Here is a 23,015-nt window from a genome sequence, read left to right on the forward strand (position 1 = left end):
AAATCTGGCCACACAAGTGCAAAACACCAGGTTATTCTGGCCTGATGTGACCTGGTACCTAGAGTGCTTCATTTAATGTTTTGGGCCATCTTCCCCTCCCTCATAGTTCAAAAAATATTATTGTGAAAGGTGATTTTGAAAGTAGAGTAAGCTCTCGGTTTCAGGTACATGGAAAGCAAGCAGTCAGGCATCAACCCCAAGTTGCTGCGCACAAACAATGAATGTCTCAATTAAAGAAAGTTAGTGTAAAACTGCTCCCCAATTAAAAAAAAAAAAGAAAAAAAGGAAAAAAAAAAGGAAAAAAGAAAGATTAATTTCAAGACCAGCCACTTCTCAGTACAGCATCTGCAAGACCATTTCTTGAAGGCTTCTAAGCAAAGCTCAAAAGCTTCATTCCAAAATGTGTAAGACCCAATATCTGAGTAGCTCTACTATTTTCCCTGATTTTAATATTTAGGCCGGGAAAGCTATTTAACTAAAGGAAAAATAGTTTTATTTTTTGTATTTGAAAGGAAAGGAAATGACCAAGTAAAAAGGCATTCTTCTGAGCCTGAATGCAAGTCACAAGTTGCAGGATAGCTGGAAGCCAGCTGGCATGCAGCCCATTTACAGTAAGTTGTTTACTTGTTGTCTAACCACTAATAACTATTGAGAGTGGATCCCTGAATCAAAAAAAACCACCTGTGTTTTCTGTTCAGAGAGGAAGGAAGAACAAAGCAGACTATAAAAATATTCACCGCTGATGGTTACTACTGTGACTTCCAAATCAGTACAGCTTTTTTTTATATATATATAAAAAGGATTAGAAAAATGTAACGTAAAATTAAAACCCCTATGTATCAGACAAGGCAAAAACATTATTTAGATATGAGCAGGAACTGTATTACTAAAGAGAAACAACACTGGTATGTACATGTCCTCCATTTAAAACCCTAGCTTTCAGGGCTCTGTGCTCCTCGAGCAAGTACAAAGCGTGTGACAGAACTGAGGAACACACATCACAGATGTTTAATTCCTTCTAAGAGTTCTCAGTTATTTAAGACTAAGTTTAACCTTGTGATTCAAGAGAAAAAAAACCTGCTGATGGGTGCTTGTAAATATTCCAAACGCTGAAAGGCAAGTAAACCTGCCCATAGATACAAGGCTTTCACAGGAGTTTTACCGAGCGTGAAGTTTCAGCATCGCCCGGGCACCGGCTTTGCTGGGCAGTGCGTGCCGTGCTGCCGATGAGCGCTGAGGCCCTCGGATGGCTGCAGGAACTGTGGGAAGCTCCGCTGACCCTCCCAAACAGGGACGGGGGACACTCCAGGGCTCTTCCGAGCAGCTCCTTCCCCCTTCAGCTAGTGTAAGGCAGACAGGTTTGGGGCCTGAGCCACTACTCTGGGGTAGCGGCTGCTGCTCAAACATGCCCCAAGGACTCTCTTGGGAAGACCAGCCACGGATGTGTCCTGGGGACAGACCGCCTGCCAGCCAGACCATGGCGACTGGCACCAGACTGCTATAAGCCAGCAACCCCACCCTGGCATTCCAGCCAAACACAAAGCTACTGTGTAAAACCATATCAGGTTCAAAAAAATATTACTCATGTATAAATATTCTGTTAATAAGTCTAAAAGTCATCACAGATGTAAAAAGATAGTGACAAGATATTTGATCCTGATTCTGTTACTCGCAGAGCAGCAGGTGCTGCTGTATTGAATTTGCATCTGTACTTGATGTCATTCAGCACGCCCCAATCCCACTCCCGCAACTACCGCCAGAGGCCATGTCTTGGTGCAGAGGTGGTAAGCAGCTGACAGGTGATACCCACTTAGATCTCCTCTTGCTTTAGATGGACAGTTACAAATATTTTAGTTTGCTGAAGAAAAAATGAAGAAAAAACAAAAGACTATTCTAAACCACATTTGTAACGAGACACACTAACCTTGTCCCACATGCTGGGACTCACCAATGGACTTCAAACCCATGACTCAAAATGTTTGCCTTACATTTGCATGTCTACACTGAGACAAAACCGGCATATTACTTCTCTAAATAATATTAAGTATCAAATATCACCCCTCTATATGTAACTTCTATTTAAATACAAGTTTCATTCTGAAAATTTCAAAATATACTTGCATATAGTTTCAGTAATTGCTGGCTAGTGATATAATAGAAACAAGCATCACTAGGATGGGAACAAAGTAGTTTTCATTGGCCAGGTGCCCACCAAGCCGCTTTATCACTCCCCTCCTCAGCAAGACGGGGAGGAAAGAAAATAAGATGGAAAAAAACCTTGCGGATAAGATAGAAGGCAGTTTAATAAAGCAAAAGGCCACACATGGAGGCAAAAGTAAAGATTTATTTTCTGCTTCCCATCAGCAGGTGATGTCCAGCCACTTCCTGGGAAGTAGGGTTTCAGTATGCATAGCGGTTGCTCTGGAAGACAAATGTCACAATAACAAATGTGTCCCCCCAACCTGTCATTTCTCTTGGCTTTTATTGTTAAGCAGATGTCATACGGTACGGAATATCCCTTTGGCCAGCTTGGGTCAGCTGTCCTGGCTACATTCCCTCCCAAGATCTTGCCCACCCCAGGCTGCTGGTGAGGGGGGATGCTGGAAAGAAAGCCTCGATGCTGGGAGCCCTGCTCAGCAGCAGCCGGAACACCGGTGTGTTATCCACACCTTTCTAGGTACCAGTGCAAAAGCACAGCACTGTGAGGCTGCTGTGGGGAAAATTAACTCCATCTCAGCCAGATCCAATACACCTTTTTGCCCTCCTCTTCCTCCTCCAGTTCATTATATTTTGTCTTTATTTTAAAATACTGGCTGATACATACCTGGCTCATACCTCCTAACAATGTTTTGTTCCATGTTATCTGTGCTTCTTCCAACAGGCAAATTCAGAGTAAGAAAAATACATGTCCCGTACCAACCACACACTGCTTAGTTTGCAAAGTGCAAGAAAGGATTTATTAGAAATATTTTTATCTAGCTTTCACAAGTACATGAGAGGAGATACAATTAATCTCAATTTTCATTTGTCTTTCTCAGCAGTACCATGAGGATGAAAAATACAGAACTTTAGTTAGCTTTTAAATGTGGCTGAACTAATCAACAGTAGAGGTCTGACATACCGCCATCTGTTATGGATCAGCAATATCCTTTTGCATGTATACGTACAAATTTTTACATTTTTCTGCACCTTTGTTTATTCATATAAACTATTTTTTGTGTCAACAGCTTCCAGAAGGATTAAAACCCCCCAAACCACTGAACTAAATAAAGCATCCCTCCATTTGCAAAAGGTACATAGTGTATACATTGAGAGTGATCTCGTCTCATTGTGCCACCAATAATAGAAAAAGGAAGTACAGGCTTGACTAACTCAAGACATCCAGAATAAAAGGTGAATGTGTCAATGTTAATGAGCGTTGCAGAATTATAATCAAATATTTGATTCAGATTTTTGAGATGCAGGATGGTAACAATTACAGAACTCCCCACCAAATGTCAACAGTTTGGCAAGTGTGATGCTACAGAAGTGTTAGTAGAAGCTAATGATAACACAGACACCTGCAGAAAGAGGAAAGTAATAAAGTTCTCCAGTTTACAACATCTCACTGAGAAATGTAAACAGAAAATAATGGAGACAAACTAACATGAACACCTGCTGCTGGAGAATTCAAAAGTAATTCAGATGCACAGACTAAGAGACAGTGCTGTGAAAAGAAGGATCTCAAGTAGTCCAGGGCATTATGAAAGGTAGAACAGCTCCTCCTCAAGAAACTGCTGTACAAAGTGCAGTTACACAGTTTGTTTTCATGATTCAATCAACAAGGACATGACTGTTCAAAGACTAACTTAAACAAAAAAAAATATTCCTTTTTAAGTTACTGGAAAATATTACTTGACTGGGATCCAGAACTAAGAGCAAGACAGCAAAGCAACGCACGCAGGTGCGACGCAATATTCAGCGAGGGTGGTGCCACTAGTTGCTCCCAGCCTGGTCTCATTTATGGGCATGAAAAAAGTTCTTCAAAATACAAGCTGGAGAAGGTAATTAATCTCATTTTAACAGCAGTGTCTAGTCATCAGCTTGTCTGTGTTACTCTTAACTTTTCACATGTTGTGTAAGGGTAAGTCCAAGCAATTAATACTTTGCAGTATCTGCACGAAGACTCTTTCTGCTTAGAAAGAATCAGAAAAAACCCTCAGGGAAGAAATACACAAAGGATTCCTAACAGCATTCCCTACTTATGCATCAAGCACAACTTTACTCACTAAAATTAACGGGAAAACTGTTACAGATCAATAATCATGGAAAAGAACAGAAGTAACACAAGGTACTGCAGACAAGAACTTATGAAGAGGGATTTGGCTGGTCCTTTCCGATCAGTGTTAGGAAAGGACGACTGTTGGGATCCCATGGCAAGAGGGTGCACGCGACCTGCCCCACAGCACTGACTCTGCACTTTCAGATCCAAACCAAACTGTTTTCCAAACACACACAACTGAACAACTGAAATGAGTACAAGCTCTTTCCCAATAGCCAATTTACTCACCTTGTAAAAATCCCCAGATTTAATGCGTCTTTAAAACTAGAAGCTTAAAAGTACCGGCAAGCATTGCTAACCAAGGAACAACAAATACAATCATGTTCCCAAGAAAAGAATGGTTATAAATTTAAGAGCACTGAGTTCCATCCTTTGCTGTTAGAAAATGAATATAAATAAATTATTGGGATAGCTAAAACATTTTCAATTTCTATTTTTTCTTGAACGACAATATATGCTGTATTTGTAGAAAATACTTCTACATATTACATTTAGATTTGTAAAAATCTGTAGTAATGCTATTAAATTTATAATTATTCCATTACTATAAACAAATTGCAGTTAAGTTGGAGAGAAAGCAGCCATGTAAGTGAAAAGATTTTCCAGTTTTGCAAAACTGAGGGGGGCTGACTGCTTTTGACATGTGTCTGTGACAGCAGCACAGGAGTCAAAACAATGTTCATCACTGCTACAGCAATCTGAAGAGTGTGTGTGTGACCCGACAGGGACAGCTAGGGAAAATAACTGATGATAATATAAAGATAGGCTACTCTGTCATACATAATAGCAGATTTTAATTGCTTAGAGGTCTTTGGAGCTACGACTACTGTATGAAACAAGCGAAAGATAGCTTTCCAGCATGTAGGAATTTCCCTAGGCAGCAGTTTGAACCGCCCGCTTCCTACAATTACTTTGATTTACCTGCAATTTTAAAGACAAAACGAAGCATCCAATTTAACACACTGGGCAGGAGGAATACACACGCATGTGAATATACATTAACAATGAGGAAAAAAAGTTGTGCAGGAAGACATCACTATGGCCACCACAGATTTCACTAATTCTTAACACTATCATACATGACATTCTCTTTGCTGCCACCTTCCCCCTCCATTTTGTCTGTTTAGCTTATTGACATGCGGGGACAATTTGTTAAGCACTGGAGACAAACACCTGACATAAGTGTTCTGATAGTAAATTAAAAACACATCTAACCCCCCTCAAGAGCAGGCAACATGGAATGAATGAGTACCACCTTGAAGATGCAAGCACACCAAGGCTTGCAGAACTTAAGCCAGAGGGCATTCTCTTTATTCTTCTTGGTCATAAAACTCCTCGTTTACCTTTTCATCTGCTGTTGCACACAGAGCTAACAATTTCACAAAACTATCACTGATAACCCAGACTCTCTTCCCGAGGCCCATCTGCCAGCTCTGAGATCCATACTGTACAAGCAACATATAGATAATATTCCCTAGACACATAACTGCACATTTTCTACATGGAGGGTGCCCTGTTAGCTTGGGCTTGTCTGTGTGCTCACTGCGCTCTCAGAGAGCTTTCTAGCCTGACACTCAACCACTCAAAATAGCTTTGTATCAGCTAACCCAGAAACCTCTCTGCACATTCCCTTTTCAGGCCCCGTCTCAGCACTGACCCACAAGGAACCAGGCAGTTGACTTCTCATCCCGAAGAGCAACTACTAAATCCCACCCTTCGCTTCCTATTCTATACCCAGCTCTCAAGCCCACAAAAGAGCCACTCTTCCAGTTCCATGAAAACTCAGGGGGTTTTGTTGGTTCCCTTCTTTATAAATGGCCTCTGGCAAGGAAGCAAGTCAAAGCTCAAAAGAAAAAAAATAATATATTCAGGTCAATAGGACTTCAATGGTCCACAGGCTCACTGACAAGCTCACAGAAACACAGGATATCAGACGAGGTGGTGTTTTCCATCCAGGAGCAAGGACAGCTCTTTCCCAAGAGATTTGCGTGCTTGGTGATCTTACAGCTTTACAACCTAATACCCTGCTGGGGCAGAAGTCAAGCTAACCGACCCACACTGCCCCAGGTCCCACGGAGCCATGGTTTTCAAAGGACAAACATCGGTAGCCCCATCACACGTGGCTGGTTTATCAGAGAGGCCACCTTTGCTGGCTGGCAGGTCCTTCAGGGCTTCTGGGCAAACGCCACCCAGGCCCTGTAGCCCATTAACACTGCACTGCTCTGCCTGGCCGAAGCCCTTGCACCCACGTCCCTTGGCCCAGCGGGGTTCCTCCAGGAGCCCCTCCAGCCCACGCCGCTGGGGCAGAGAACGTGTCCCATGGCCCTGCCAGGCCCCAGACGTCCCTCACTTGCCCACCGCCCCATGTCCTTCTGCTGGTTCCCACCCCAGCCCCTGCCAGCAGGCTGCTCTGCAAGCCACCAGACTGGGCACCTTCTGCAAGGCACTTCACCAACTCATTTTCTTGATCTCTGTAATCTCCTATTTACATTTGAACTTACATCTTTATGGCATTTTTGTTCACCACAACTGGGGAAGCTTTTCCCTGTTTTAATATGCTTTTTTCCTTTTCCTCCTCCCCCACCAATTGAGCTACTTGGAGCTATCAGTGTATCAAAGCAATACAATTCTGGCACACAGTACTGTTAGGTGTTCTGAGCTGTTTACAGGGGTTCCTTGGTGTTGGTGCTACATTTTTAAAGTTTTGTCTTTAAGCCAACTGCCTAATTTACATGTACTTCCCCCTTTTACAATTGCCTACACACTGGAGTGACTTGGCTTGCTTTCTCCATCAACACTGCCTAACTCAGCAGTCTTGTGATGGCTACTGCAAAGCAGCTCTCCCACCAGGGCCCTCTCTAGCCAGCTCACAGCATCACTGGAAACTACATCTGGAAGCCCACCTTCCCTTGCTGCGTTACACATGGAATCTCAGGATATATCAAGCAAGTTGCACCAAACACAGACATGCTGTCCAGCATGTCCAGCAAGGACAGTCTGATGTAGCTGGTGACAAAACAGTGGGATAAGACAGCTGTACCTGCACCACACACAGAAACTGCCCAGAAATACAACACAATGGATGTATCTGTGGACCCCTCCGTAGTCTTTGAAGGCCGTTAGCTTCCCAGTCCCATGAATATCCTGACATAGTTTACCACTTAGTTATGGAGTTTCTTACAACATGATAGAGAATTACCTTTGATAGAACACCGGATTTTAAACACAATCTGGAGAAATCTACTTTACAATTAGCACCCAATCAACAGGTATCATTTAGTAAGCAAGTTACGTGTGTCTAGAAGGAATACGCCAAAGTCACAAATAGTTGTTATGTGGCACCCAACTGCCTTTAAAGTGTTCCAAAAACCCTCAGAGTCTACAGACCTTTTGAATACACAACCAAACCAGATCAAAAAATCTGATGCCATCCTGCAGAAGAACATCTGTCCTGTGACACCGGCTTCTATCAGGGTGGGGGGACACACCACCATGCTCAGATTGCATCTTCAAAGTAACTTTTTCAACTTCCAATGCACAGACAAGGAGTTATGCCATCTTCACAAAAGCAGAACCATTACAAATACCTTTGAGTAGGATAAACACCAGTCAACAAAAGACTTTGTTGCATTCATTTCCCTTTTAAAATACAGAACCTAGAAAGAGACTCCCTGGTCCAAAAAAACCAGCCCACATTCATCCTTACATGCCAAAAGAATACGCACACCCCCTCAAGACACCAACAGTAGCAGTTGCGGAAATAAATATCTCTGCGATTGCTGAAATAAACTTTTGGATGTTTCTGATAAAAATTGGAATTGCAGTTTTGCCATCTATTTCCATAAAGTTTTAGGGCTTCCCTTGTTAGGTTATGTGTTCCATTTCATTTTTAAATTACAATGGCAGTTTTAAGATGTCCACGTCTTGAAACGCTGCATACAGGAAACCAGAGGTTGGTAGCACTTATGAATGCTTGGAAAGATTCAAAGAGCTAAACGTTGCATTTCCTTTAAAGCTCTTCCTCAGTTTAGAGGCTGGGGTCAGCCAGGAATAGAAACATAAGTCACTTCCTCCCTCCCCAATGGTATGCTGTGCAACTTACCCATATAGTTTTGATCTACAAGATGGAACAAACTGAGTCACAGAACCAAACGGACTATCAGCGGTATTCCAACCTTCTGATTGTTATTTAATACCAGATGTTCCAAACCCTGAACGTGTTAAGAGTCTTTAAAGAAGAATCTTTAAAGTAATAAAATAGGCCCAAGCTCATTTGTCAAACCAGTTGCTCTGGTTGGAAAGTAGCTGTCAAATATCTAGTGTGACTAAGAATGTAACCTTGCAGGCTTCCTAATATTAACTGCTCACTTAAATAAAAAAAATAAAAGAAGAATGCTCTGCTACTCAAAATAAAGAACTCAGCATTCAGATTTTTACAACACTTACATATTATCCAAGGAGTTTTAGCAATAACTTTCATTTTTATTAAATCACGCACATAACTTGTAAATAACCTGGCATTTCATTTGAACAGTCTTCTTCAACTATGGAAAGCTACAAAACTTGTTAGGTTGGTTGTGTTAAAAATGAAGGTGTCAGAATAGCTTCCTCATCAGTTTAGAAAATGGCAGATACGTGGGACTTAGTAGAAATGTATGTTCAGGAAGGACAGAATTCATAAAACTATGAGAAAATGAAACCAAAGGACTTTACACCAGACCAGGACTCAGATTTTTTAAAAAAATATTTCCCACTGAAATCAGTGTGGCCAAATGGCCTTTCTAAAGCCTGGGCTGGGTTGTAACACAGTAGAACAGGTTAGGGAAAATGCTTTTCTTGAAATATGCATCTAAGTAGTAGCTCTTTTTTCTACACGTGACACCTAGAAAAACTGTATTTGCGATACAGGATCTCTTTCGTTCTTTGTGATACTTCAAATAATAAGAGAGCACATAATTTAACGTTCATTTTTCTTTTAAAACCTTGAGCTTTTATCAGTATCATTTGGTCAAAGCAAGTAACAGAAAAAGCATTACAAGTCTCCCCTTTTCTGCAAAAAGGTATTACATAATTTATAGAATCAATAGGCAAGATAGAGATACTATCATTCTTTACAAATTCAATTTTAATCTATGTTTGTTTGGAAATCTGAGTAAGGCACATGCTTTATTTATTTTCAAGTAAGTATAACTTACGACCTTTCACTTTTTCTTTCTTTGTATTTTATTCCATTTTAAACTACTCTTTTTACAGCAAGCATCTCTTCAATAATTTATCATATTCGTAAGACAATCCTACTGAGCTAAATGAAAACACAGTAATTTCTTTTGCTGAAATTAAAGAGTTAAGAAAGAGTGCTGCAACCCTTCGGCCTCATCACAGCTGTTTTCCTCTAGAATCTACCAGAGATGATATGGAATCAATGAAAACAGCATACTAATAATGGCTGACTAATATCTTTTTGGAGTTTCCTTATCAAGATCTTAAAACATTTTAAAAGCTAAAATTTGGTAAGAGAACAGTTTCTTGCACTCATGAGAAAGCTGTTACCCAGAGATGAATCTGTTTTTAATGTACTCGAGAGTAAAAAAACCAACCACCTGGTTTCTTTAGGTTAAATGATCCCCCAGCTTTCAGATACAACTGAGGACAGTCTTTAACCCCATCTCTTATCACTGAAAACTTCTCCATTTTCTGCTTTCTGAGCACATGCCCTCACCCCCAGCCCCACTTCCCCACCACCACTGTGAGCTCTGGGTCCCCGAGGCCTGAGGCAGGGGTGTGCATCACGTACCACACAGGGCTGTGACCATCGGCCTCTCCACACCGGTGAAAGGCTATATAAGCATGTAAGACCATATATCTTTAAAAAGAAAGTCCAAATAGTATATGTCTGTTCTTCCCACTCCTAGTTTCATTATGTAATTCAACTACCCTCCATATTTGATTTGCATTTGCCTTATAAAAGGACAGCATACCTACACCAGAAATTTCTCAATTTGCAGTTTGGTTCAGCCCTGCAGTTGGATTTGAGCTGTGCTCAAATGCAAGCCCCTCGCTGGTGAGCATTGCCTGTAACACCTCCTCACACGAGACTCACCAGCAACATGTCAGCAAGTGCCAACCTCTACAAGGCTGCTCCACAAGGCCACCACACTAAGGTCTGTAGTAATTTTAAGAGCCTATGGGCACCTATACTGGACAGAAGATTCCTATTTGGTGCAAGATCTGCCTCATCACCTGTCAACACAAAGACATCAGTAGGGTTTGTAAATCGCATTTATTACACAAGTGCAATGACAGAACAGGCTGGATACAAGGATCCCTGAAGGCCCCTTCAATCCCATCACTTGTGTTTCTGCGACCACTTACAAACAGGAGGTATATTCCTCCCCCTTTCCTCCTCTAGTTATTAGCTTACATACTCGTGTCCTTGCCTGAGGAACCAGCATCCTGTCCAAAGGAGAGGACTCCTTCACATGCCCCCAGCCCCCTCTTTGCTCACAACCCGTGTTAATCGATTTCATCCAACTCACCTGTTGATTTAAATTGTCTTAAGTGAAGTTTTTTCCCACTGACTAAAGACCAATTGATAAGGGATTCTAGCATTCAGAAAGAATCTGAATTGGTCATTTCATATATAGTCTGCTGCTATTTCAATAAACATTTATTATCTCACTAAAATTAAACTGTGATGGGGAATTCCATACTCCTTCACTTATCTCCAGCATGCAAAAGCTTTTCTGGATACCACATTCAAGATCTCTAATTTTTAAAGCCTTTTTAAATGCCCATTCTCAGATAAGACTGTTTTTCTTAACTTTTGGCTAATATTCTGATCTACTCCACATGTAAGAGAACCAAGATGCAGAGTTCTTTAAAAAAAAAATAATAATTAATTATATCTACAAGCACATCACCCTCATATTAGGACAACGCAATTAGTTTTGGAGTAATTAATACGTAACAGAAGATTAACAAAAGTTCATCAAGCAAAACAAACCATCAAGGGCAGCAAAAGTAACCCATGAAAAAAATGAGAGAGAAAAGAACAGCTAGGTAACATGCAAACTGAAATCTGGACATTAAACCATAAAGTCTGCAAGTAGGTGTTCGGGTTTTTAAGTTAACATGCATGGACTGCAATCTTGCATAGCAAATCCACATGTGCGCATGCAGCACATGCATGCTTTCAGCACCGATTTATTCAAAACCTTTAGCTGGCGGCTTCGGTAAGTTATTGCTTCAGAAAGGTAACAGAAAACTCTTACAAAGGGACAAAAATAATCAAGAAGAAAAAAATACACGGGTACACAGTGATACATAGTCATGCCTATGGAGTAGATGTGTTGATTTAAAATATTACCAATTTATATAATCTCATCAAATGAAGAGCTACGGAAAACCAATACATTTTATTTACAATAGCACATTATAACTGTATTTATACACACCTGATTTTTAAGTGGTATGAGAGACCACACAATCCTTTCCTGACAAAGTACCGATTTGACAGTCAACCTCTTTCAAAGCCATACCATGCATCCTTGTCTCTCAGTGTCAGTGAATGAATCAGTAGTTAAAAACTGCTTAGAAGAGCAGCACAGAATCAGGCTCCAACACTGACAACTACAATCCAGAGGCACACCAGGTTCAGTTTACCAACCACCCCAAGTGTGACTCCTGGTGTTATGGAGATGCTCTGCCATGAAGCAGTTGTCATCTGCAGCGTCTGATGTGTTCTGCCAGCACTATCCTCGCAAAGGTCCCCTTCCTCACAAAGTCATACCAAAGTTGTACCAGACCCTATTACCACATCATTACATATGATCACACGCACACACCAGACGAGCAGGTTCTCCAAGCAATGACAACAAAAATAAACCGCATCAGCTGCTCTTTTCTGTCACAGATACCAGACTCAGCTCAGGAGAGACAAGCACACAGCACAGTAGCCCTTCTGCACCATGTCAATAAAAATAACAAAAAACCCCAGAACCTCACACTTGTGCTCTCAAAAGCAGGTGATCACGGCATGGGAAGGCACGGCTTAGCTACGTACCACCCAGGGTTCAGAGAACTCATGGATGTCCTGAAGTCAAAAGCCAGGCCAGGTGCTCGCATACCCCAAGCAGCAGTGTCCTTTCTGAACATCCAGCCGGGAAGCAAGAGCACAGACAAAGCCCTCTCCCATCATAAACAATTCACACAGCCGGAAAGGAGCTGTTTCGTGGCTAGAGGACTCTCATCCAAGGCAAAAACCTCATTTTCTAAACATTTCACAAGATTTCCAACCATAGATGTCCAGTTTTCACACATACCTCACTCCACCAGAGACAGGCAGCCAAGCTACTGCCTGCTTGTGAACAGAGAGGTCATCCACCTTCAAACCCCTCTTCTCAATGAGTACTAAGCAGGTAGGCATTCAAATATTCAGAGACAGGAACACACACATAAAAAAACCACCACCCCGCACCCCAAGTTTCTAAAACAAGACCGAAGTCCCTAACGCAGTCAGCAGCCCACCCCAACAGATCTTTCAGATAAGGACAATTATAGGACTTTTCCCAATCTTCTGGAGAGGCAGATCATCAAGTATTAGATCTCAGATCCTCCAAAACAAAACCAAGCAACAAAGCAAACCAAGCCATAAAGCTGCAATATCACTTCCATTATTTCCTTATTTGAATAAACTACTTACTTCCCCGATACTCCATTGTTTGCTCTTACCTGACAGTACAGCGAGTTTCCCAGATAGCATTTTGAGGCAAACTACTCATTTGTGTCCCAATTTCTTTTTTAGAAGAAAACTAGCACCCTTAGCAGTATTTACTTACTAAAAACTTAAGTTATGCAAATGAAAGCAACCAGAAATACGAAGTATCTTGGTAAAGCAACAGAAGAGTAAGTTGTGCCCTGCTGCTCATAAGTTTCATATTAAATCTTGTGTGACCATGACGCATAAATAGGATCAGATCATGATCTCCAGCTGTTTTCTGACACACAGTAACTGTACAAACCTATTACAAACAGTTTGAAGAATGCATTACTGTAAAATATAATATGGAACTCAGTTTCTTAACTAAATTACAGTAGCAGTGAAATTAATTCAATTATTATTATTTTGGAAATCCTTCCCCAACAGCAGTTTTGCCTTTGCAATCTCTGGAAAATTGAGATATTTGATTAAGAAGTAGAAGCTGCGTATAATAGTGCATCTCCACAACAAAATATTATCAGCTTGTTGGATGTTAATTTTCAAAGTACATCAGAATTCTAATTTTCTAGCAAGGCTCAACACAGACCGAGAGCTCCACAGGTACAGCTCGAATATGGAATTTTAATGATAGGCAACCGATACAGACTATATTAAGAATGCAGTTGGCTGGTACAGAAATGTGTTCCACAGAAGATGTCAAGAAGACTTCTGAAGAGCATGATTTCCTCCAGAAATCCACACAATTGTACTGATTATTGACTCAAGGAACAATTATTATAAAACTCTACATGATATCCTGGGTAAGTAACACTGCATCCTGGAACCTAAAGTTAAGTCTCACATGACAACAGCAAGAAAAACTGACATCATCTACATTACAAAATTGAACTCCAGTTGCCAGCCAGCATTATGTCCCTGCTACTGCCAAAACGCACCTCTGGGACATGTGAAGCTGCCATGTGATAAATTCAGCGGTGCAGGCCCACGTAAGTAGAAAAGATGTCTTTTGTCACAGTATATAGTTATATTTCCAGCAATACAGTGCATAGCTTGCACACAAGGAGACGTTGTTTCAGCCAGGAAAAGAATTTTGGTAGAAAACATCACAGTCAAGGTTAGCATAAGCTGAGTCAGGTAAGCATGTAGAAGGTAGGTGCACAACACTATACCTTCTTTGTAGTGAGGATGAGGTAAGAAGAAAAACTCCAGGAGAGGCAGAGTAATTGCGCTAAATTGTGTTCCCAACCCAACACACTACTTCTGGAAGCACAATTACTCACCCCTCAAGTAAGTACCATAATTCAGGATGCTGGACTCGCCATGCACGAGGGACAACCCACACCTTCTTGTACTCCTGCGGAATGGCAGCTAAAGTTGCATATCCGCAGTCTTTCAGCTTCCTTTTAAGTAAGTCCACAACACTGAAGTACTCCGACACGTGATGAAGTACACCCTGTACAGGTAGCCCTCTGCTTAGATTCCTTTGCAGGTGACCTGCAAAGCTATACTCACAATTTTTCTCACCCTCACATATGGGCAAAGTAACTGTAATTTTGCATTTAATTTTTTTTCCCACAGATATTTAGAATTAGTTGATGTGAAGTCAGTGCCAAGACAATGAGCTGAAATAAGAGTGTGTGTGTGTGATCTATTCCAGCTGTAATGGTTCACTTCTGTGCCACGGTGATGACGCCATCCACTGACAGTATCTGCCTAGTATTTCCAGAACCCAGCATTACGAACAAGATTAACTCCTGGTCTAAGAGTGTCTTGGCTATTTAGGCAAAGGCTCTGTAATAAATGGATATTAGACTATAGTGAATCAGCCAGAAAACTGCTGTAATGAGAACACAAATAATCTGTACATACAACAATGCAATACATTAATACTTCAGTAAATAAGATTAAAATTTGTGTAATACTACCAGGCTCTGGAAAACAAACACTACAAAACTAAAGATGGCTTAACACAAGCAGCTCCCAGGCTCTGTTGCACAGCGTACTGTACAGTTGAACATTTTTCCCAGAAACTACCTTGTTGCACACACACTTGTTCCTGTGTTTCTAAGAACAGTTAGAAGTTGATCATTTTATGAATGCATTTTAAAGTTCATTTCTGTATGCCAGAGGTGACACCCTTTCAGTTCTTCTAATGACACAAAATCAAGACAACTTGTAACTACAGCTCTACAACGTTTTTCCTATTGCTTGTAACTTGGACTGAGCACATGATTTTATTGGTATGTTTTTTATCTCAAGAACAATGACATTGGAACCATTCACAGAATGTGTATGTTATTCCGTACCAGCACATCAGCAGCAGGATATTGGCTTAGGCCAGGGGTCCTCAAAACTTTTTAAACAGGGGGCCGGCGCACGGATGAAGTGGCAGGCAGCCATCTGCGGCTGCTTGGTTTGTCCCCCCAGCCCCCGGCGGGGGGGAGCGGGGGGGTCTGTAAATACCGGGGGCCGGACTGAGGACCCTGGGGTGCCGTAACCAGCCTGCGGGCCGTAGTTTGAGGACCCCTGGCTTAGGCAGTCTTCATCTACCCCAGAAAATGAATGGAGATATAATTGTGTCTTGCAATATTACACAAGCCAGGGTTTTGTGAAGAGAGAAGTTACTACCGAGAAATACATGTTCATTTTCTCCCAGGCAAATTTCTGAGTGCTGAGTACTTGCTCTCCTCTTGTAAGAGGAGACACTGATCATAACATCCAGTGGTGTGAGAACAGATGTTTCTCAGGCCAGTGGTAAAAATCTTTAATAAAATGTCCTAAGAAAAGGGCTCCAGATCACACTCTGCACTAAAATGTCAACACTGAACCCCTTGTTTGCTCCAAGAAGCATTCCAAAGAGACCCAGAAGCCACAGACTACTGAAAAAAATATTTTAAAATAAATCTATTAGCTTCTTTTTATGACCAGCTTACAGTAAGAGGATAATGAGTTAAGAGTTTGGTGTCTTGACTGAATATTGTAGATCAATAAAGAAAATATAAAGCAGCACAACTAAAATTTTTGCAACCAACTCATTAGAGGAGTCAAAGGAGTCAGTAGAGCATCCGTTCCACTGAACTACATCTTACAGACAAGGCAGTAAAGAGCTGTGAAGATAACGTGTGCTTGAGCCTGAAGACACATTGGCAGGAGCACTGGCTTTCCCATCATACTTAAGACTAACTGTGGAGTTATGATCGCTAGAACAACGGTATCTGCCTTGGAAACTCGACTAGGTTAAGTACACTCGTCAGTGAACAGCACTCATGGACAGAGATGCTGAATCCACCAGTGTGGAAAAAGAGAAACAACGCATGTAATTTTGCAAAGCATTAGAAGCCTGAACCGTCAAGCTTTGGCACAAGCATTACATCCAAGACAGCAGTGGCAGGTTCTTCCTCTATGATCTTCACTACTTGAAGATAGGCAACATTAAAAAAAAAAAAGTTTTAAAAAAATGAAAAAAAGTAGAGGAAGCCCCCAGAGGCCCACCTCCTAGGTGCAGCTACAAAAAGGGACCTAGGATAAGAGGACTTTTAACCTTTTAAAAAGTAGAAATAATTCCGGTTTGCAGTTACCTATACGCATAGAACAGCTACAGCTTGTTCATCTCCAGAATGAGCAGTAACAGTCAAGGTAAGAAGGGACATTTGCATCTCCAGGACAATTTGCTCTCACTGTACAAAAGTAATCTTTAAACACGGTAAATATATGATGTAGGAGTTGTTTAATACATATGTTTCACATTTACAAGAAGATCCGTCAGTAGGGCTGGTTCAACTACAGTTTTGCTTTCACTGGTAGCAGAAGAGTACAACAGGGTTCGACCACTATTTAAGATGGATAAAAAAATGCAATGGGCAACAAAAATCAGCTTGTGTTTCAGAAGCTAGAACCAAGTTTAAAACAGAGATTGTTGTAGGGGGAAACAAATTAGCAGAAATTAAAAATTTGGTTTGGATTTAAAAAAAAAAACCACAACTTACTCGGCTGTCGGCTAGCTGAATGGATCAGCTAAAAACTGGAAAAATGGAATCTTACATGATCTATCATTTACCTAGCTACTTCTTCATCTTGCCTTATAGCACATTCTGCAGGACATTCCCGATTCAGCCCTTTCTGCAAAAACAATTAGATTTTTTTGTCATGTATTTCCAAGACTCAAAACCCAAGTACAGCATCACATGAAGCTGACAAATCACAACAAAGACTACTGAAACACTGCGCACTCAAAATAACAAGTCTGGTTTTTATATCAAGATAGAATTATTCCAAAAGACATATTTATGTATGTACCATACATTACATACTGCTGAGTCAGACAACATTTAAAGTACTATGTCCAACCATGCCAAGCTGCTGGCCTTGGCCAAATGCCAAGCTGAAACAACGCAGTAAGACAAACAGACAACTGACCTTTACCATTTCTAGTAAACGATGACTTTTTTTTCCCCTTCCTTCTAGTAAAACATCCAAGTCCAAGAAGAATCCCAGTTAAAGAGAATGGCAGAAAGGTAACTTGTCCTGGAAAGAAGGCTTTGGACTGTGACTGACCAGCAAAACTTTTTCTCCCTTCCAGATTCTCCGCTTCCCTCTGCTCTTGCCCTTTCTTAAACTTCCTTAATGATCCTTATCCCCCATAAGCTTAAGTACTAGGAATGGTTTCAAATGTAGTAAGAGAAGCTGTAACACTGCCAATGGGGCCCAGTTTTTGTAAATTCTGGCTGTAGGCTAGAAAAAGCAGCACACAGAAACCCCTGCGTCGCTGTGTTGTTTCTCATCGTCCTTTGTTCCCCCCACAAGCCACATCTCCAGGAAGTCAGAGGAATAAAAAAAGTTGAGCAATGGATTTAATGTATCTACCACACAAGAGTCCTAGGACTGTGTATTGCTAAAATAATTTCCCTGGAATTTATCAGTTTTCACTGGCATTTCTGTAGTAAATCACAAATACTATCCCATCAGAAACAGACACCATCAAACCTTCTAATTCTTCAGCAAAGCATTTACCAAACAATTTCAGACTGTTCTACTACTTTTCCAGGTGCTGTCTCACTTCTATTACAGAAAATCTAAGGCGAATTGTCTCAGCCTACTTTTTTCCTCCCTCTTCTATCCACCTTCTCCCTAGTTTGCTTCACTGTGATAGCTCAGCAGGTCCCTCAGATGGGAGACCTCGCCAAAGCAACCCTGGAACAAAGCTGTCCTGCTGTCACAGGGTTTCACTGCTGTTCAGAAAGATACTGAGTGCTAGCTGCTGAACACCGAGCTGCAGCTCCAAGTTTGCACATCACCACAAGCACCAGCAGACTCTTCCACAACCCTGAGATACAGACAGCAATTTATTGACTCTTGCCAATTCACTCGCATCAAACAAATTTCTGAAGTTTGTATTCTGCTTCAGAATACCTGCTGCTGTTCATAGGAAAACTGATTAGTTTTCTCAGTCCTGATTATCACTTGTCTCATTAGCGACAGCATGCTGTGCTATACTTAGAAACAAAATAACTCAAAAATTGCATGACATCAATTCAAGACTGCGTGTCTATGAAGAGACATTACATGCTTTCCATTAAAAGTCAGATTAAATACCACCTGAACACAGGACAGAACTGCAGCTTTTCTTCCCACATATTTAGTATATAATTAATAAGTTATGAATAGTCAAATAGTTCTACCAACAGCAGTATTTCCTACTGGAAACCGAAGTTTAGCAATTCTAAATTCCCAAGATCCCATTCTAAATTCCCAAGATCCCAGCCTTCACCGCACACAAATAGTACCTGAAAGAAAAAACCAAACCAAACCAACCAACCAAAAGACCACAGGTACCTGGCAAGATAGTCCTTCTTTTGTTTCTAAAACAAACGCCAATTTTGTTAAGTCGTGTGTAACATAAACAAATCCACAATACATCACCTTAAACTAACCTAGTTTAGACCAAATATTTCTGTCAGGGTTCCGGAAGAAAGAGAATTCCTGCTTTAAACCCAGGGTTCATCAGCATCTCAAACATTGTAAAAAAAAAAAAAAAAAAAAAAAAAAGATGGATTTAACTCTATTTTATTACTCTATTTTATTAAAAACAATATATAATAAACCCAAGCAATGTTATTTTTAGAATTGGACTTCACAGTTTTAGCATACAAAAATCCTTGAGAACTAAGGACAGCTTCCATAAAGGCCACAAATAATGAATTTTTCTGCAAAACTCAACTAGAAGCCACCCCCAAATTCTTTACATGATCCTTAAATTGAGAAAAAAACCCCAACCATCCATTATCTTAAGGCAAAAGAAAGCAACAAATCAGATTACAGCCTTGCAGGAAGCAAGAACAGCTATGCCTGCAGCACAGTGTTGTTAATACTGCCCAGTGGTGGAGGCAGACTTTTGCCTACAGTGCTGAGGATGCTCCCTTGCCTACAGCAGGAGCTTTGCGGAGGGCCGCTGCCAGCTCTCCCCAGCACGCACGCCTATCGCTGCCTGCTCAGTTCCAACACAAACACACCAAGCACGCTCCTCAGAATTGCTTCATAAAGGCGACGATAACATCTAGCACTGTTGTCCTTTATACTCTAGGATCAGATGTATTCTGTACACATTAGGAGCTTGAGTGGGTTTTTCATCACAACATTATGAGAAACAAAGTCTATAAAATTGGTGTTTATGAAATTCTCCAAAAACTGTACAAATATCTATGTGTAAACAGTTCACCTATGAATGTGCATGGTTCTACCCAAACAATTCTGTAAATCAAAAACAATGCATGAACTTTACAGAAACATTCTCATAAGTGAGGTTTCCATTATCAACAAGGAATCTGCTTACTTAAACAGCCACTGAAATTCACCTCCCAAACCCAATAATGGTACTTCTTGCTTTGATACAGATTTTATAACAACTGCCATTAAGGACACAGTGAGAACAAAATAAAATAAAAAACCAACACCAAAATAACCCCATGAAATAAACTAGAAACACCACAGAAGTTGGCCTGATTACGCAAAAGGTAAGTGCAAAGGATTTCTACTTTGCCAAAATAAGTGGTAAGATACATTCAATATTCATATACTGAAGTGGAATTTATCCACGAATTTAGATTTTCCTTTCTGGATTCCTTATATTACAAATTGTTTTACGCTCTTAAAAAAAAAAAAAAAAAAAAAAAAAAAAAAAAAGAAGAAGAAATAAAGAAAAAAAAAAGATATCTTCACTACAAAAATGAAAAGCTATGAAAGAAATCTAGAATGAAAGCAAGTTAAAAGTTGCCCTCCTGAAACAACGGAGAAATCCTCACACACCTCATTCCAACTGTGGGAAAACCGAGCATATAACGTGTGGGGAGAGCTCCGAGACTGGCGGCTGACACTCTGGGGGTGAATTGTCAGTGGGGTGATAAAAAAAGAAACTTAAAACAGATACTTCATTAAAAGCCTACAATTTCTGGTTTTACATATATGGACTTCAAGAGCCATTTTCTAACTGAGACTCCACAGAAACACAGCAACCACCTCTTCCTCCATTGAGAGCAAACACTGTGCCTGTGCAAGTATATGATAAAGAAAGAACAGCTAAGGAAAACATACAACTGGGTGTTCATACTGAAATGAGAACTCGTGCCCAGCTGCGAGAGATGTCCACAGCTACCCACTGAGATAGCTGCCACTCCGTACGTACCCCTGAACGGCAGAGGAAAAGTGTTTTACTTGAGTATCTGCAGCATTGAATTACTTGGAGAAAACACTACTTGACTGCAAGTAACTACACTAAGTCACTTAGACACATGCTAACCAGCTCCCCTAAAATACCCTGCTCTCAAAAAACAGCTATTAGCAAGCCCTCCTGTAGTTCTATTTAAGAGTTAAATTCCAGGTATGTTTAAAATCTTACTGCAAATATTCTTATGTCTTTAAATGCAGTTATTAAACAAACCACTGAGTATTTCCTACTAGGAATCTTTTTGTCCATGTAAGGTAAATGCAATACCAAGCAAAGCTAAAACTCTAGTTCAGCTTAGGTGTAATTCTAGAGATTTACCAAGCAACTAAGTTATTTTTGCGCATAACATTTAAGTAACACTAAGAAGAAAAAAAAAACCCACAGTGACCGATTCTCTAACCCTCCAGAACAAGTAGCTTTCGTATACAGTTAAATACTTCCCTCTATACTGCCTTCCTTCTATCCTGCCTTGTATATGAATCCTTCTACCACATACTCAAATTTCATCGTAGGTTGTATCTTAGAATTTTTATTTTTATGTGTTTCTTTTTTTAAAACATGTCAGCTCCCCTTCTCTTTTCTTCCCTTTAATACCAATAGTTGAGTACATGGTTAAAGCTCCTATTGTACTACAGAATAAACAAACACCAGCGATGTCTGATCAGACAGCCATACGTAACAAATGAAACAGGGACGACTGACTTTGAAAGGAAAAAACCCAAAACCACTAACAAACACAAAACAACAAACCCAAACTAGCATGCATGCAGCTGTGCTAAACATTCTTGTAGTATTTTAATAAAGAGCATGAAAAACTAATTACCTTGAATAGCCATTAGAGAAAGCAGGTCTGCCAGAAAGGTTGAGCGTTCCCAAAGGAGCTAAGGTCTCATCCCCTGATCCCTGGCACCTATTCCAATTTTCTGAACTCGCAGGAAGAGATGGAATGACATTAAAAATTGGTTTCTGATCCTGCTGCTGAGAGAGCGATGCAGTATTTAAATCATAGTGATATATCTGTCCCCCAGAGGTACTGACACCATGGATAGATATGGCAGAGACTTTAGTACCCAGCAAGTTAGACCCAGAGAAGTTTGCCTGACAATAAATTGGGCCCATGTTTTCTTGCTTTATGCCAGGAGTACAGAGTTCAATGAAGTCTTCCTTTTCTGTTTTCACTTGAGGCATTGGCATTTTGGAACTGGGCAAAAGGTCACCACGGTCATTAATTTTAGGTTTAGTGTCACATAAAACAGGAGGCTTGCAGTCTTCACTGAGATTTCCTTCCAGGAGAAATGCATCATCTGCAGATATAGGGGACAGCAAGCCACCATCATCTAGCAATGGGTCAAGTCTCCATGGGCTCCCATTGGGCTCTTTGCCAGGAGACACCGGCGGCAATTCTAAATCCTGGAGAATATCCAGGGTGCTTTGGTCTTCAGAGAATAACTTCAAGTTGCCACCGCTGGAGCCAACCTGGCTTTGGACTGCAGTTCCTGAATCTAAAGGTATGTTGCGGCCAGCCATGCCCGGGAAATCCGGCTCAAGCGGCACCTCAGAAGATATTGCTCCCTTTGTGTCCCCAGCCAGGCTTGAGGACTTATTCAAGCTCGCAATACTTTCTTCCAGGAGCCTGAAGTCTGTTTCTCCAGAAGAGATGCCGATTTGGCCCTGCTGGGAAAATCCAAGGTCATTTCCCATCACTTTTGCATCTGTTTCACCCATGTAAAGTCCCATCGAGAGCGATACTGCCTTGGAAAGGTCTGGCTGAGGCACATTTTTTACTAATCCTTTTGAAAAGTCAGCCGAAGCAGCTTGCTGACTGGAATCTGACTGAGAAGAAGCGGGGAGAGGAGATGTAGACACAGGGGCTTGTACAGTAGCTCCACCCCTGAAGGGTGGATGAAAGTCCATCACGATCCCTCCTTTGGTACTGATGAGCGCATTTTTCCTTGTTTCGTCTTGATCCGACGAGTTAAGCAATTCTTTGGAATCCATTACTTGAACATTAGCTATAAAAAGATCACAAGCATTCAAAGTTAGCACAGCAAGGGTATTTTAGTAACAGCTTACAAACAACCAACAACTACAAAAAAAGTCTGAATCATTAGCCTAGTGAACCTGGTTTAGCTGCTCTGAGAACGAAAGCACAGCAAATTAAACTGCGAACTGGCAAGAGCCACATCTTTCTCAAACCCACTGGTGTTGTTTCTGGGGTTTTGTTTGTTGGTGGGTTTTTATTATTATTACTACTA

The 23,015-nt window shown here is 40.9% G+C and overlaps 1 protein-coding gene across 4 annotated transcripts in view; it reads right to left on the minus strand.

Moving 5' to 3' along the window:
- The window catches only part of NR3C1 (nuclear receptor subfamily 3 group C member 1), a 229,927-nt gene that overhangs the window by 44,905 nt on the left and 162,007 nt on the right, over window positions 1-23,015 (minus strand). For all 4 annotated transcript variants that reach the window (XM_040604260.1, XM_040604259.1, XM_040604257.1 and 1 more), the window contains one exon: window positions 21,584-22,772. In XM_040604260.1, coding sequence (XP_040460194.1) covers window positions 21,584-22,758 — 1,175 coding nt within the window. In that variant the 5' untranslated portion in view covers window positions 22,759-22,772. The remainder of the gene's footprint in view (window positions 1-21,583; window positions 22,773-23,015) is intronic.

This window comes from Falco naumanni, chromosome 8, assembly GCF_017639655.2.
Source record: "Falco naumanni isolate bFalNau1 chromosome 8, bFalNau1.pat, whole genome shotgun sequence".
Taxonomy (NCBI): Eukaryota; Metazoa; Chordata; class Aves; order Falconiformes; family Falconidae; genus Falco; species Falco naumanni.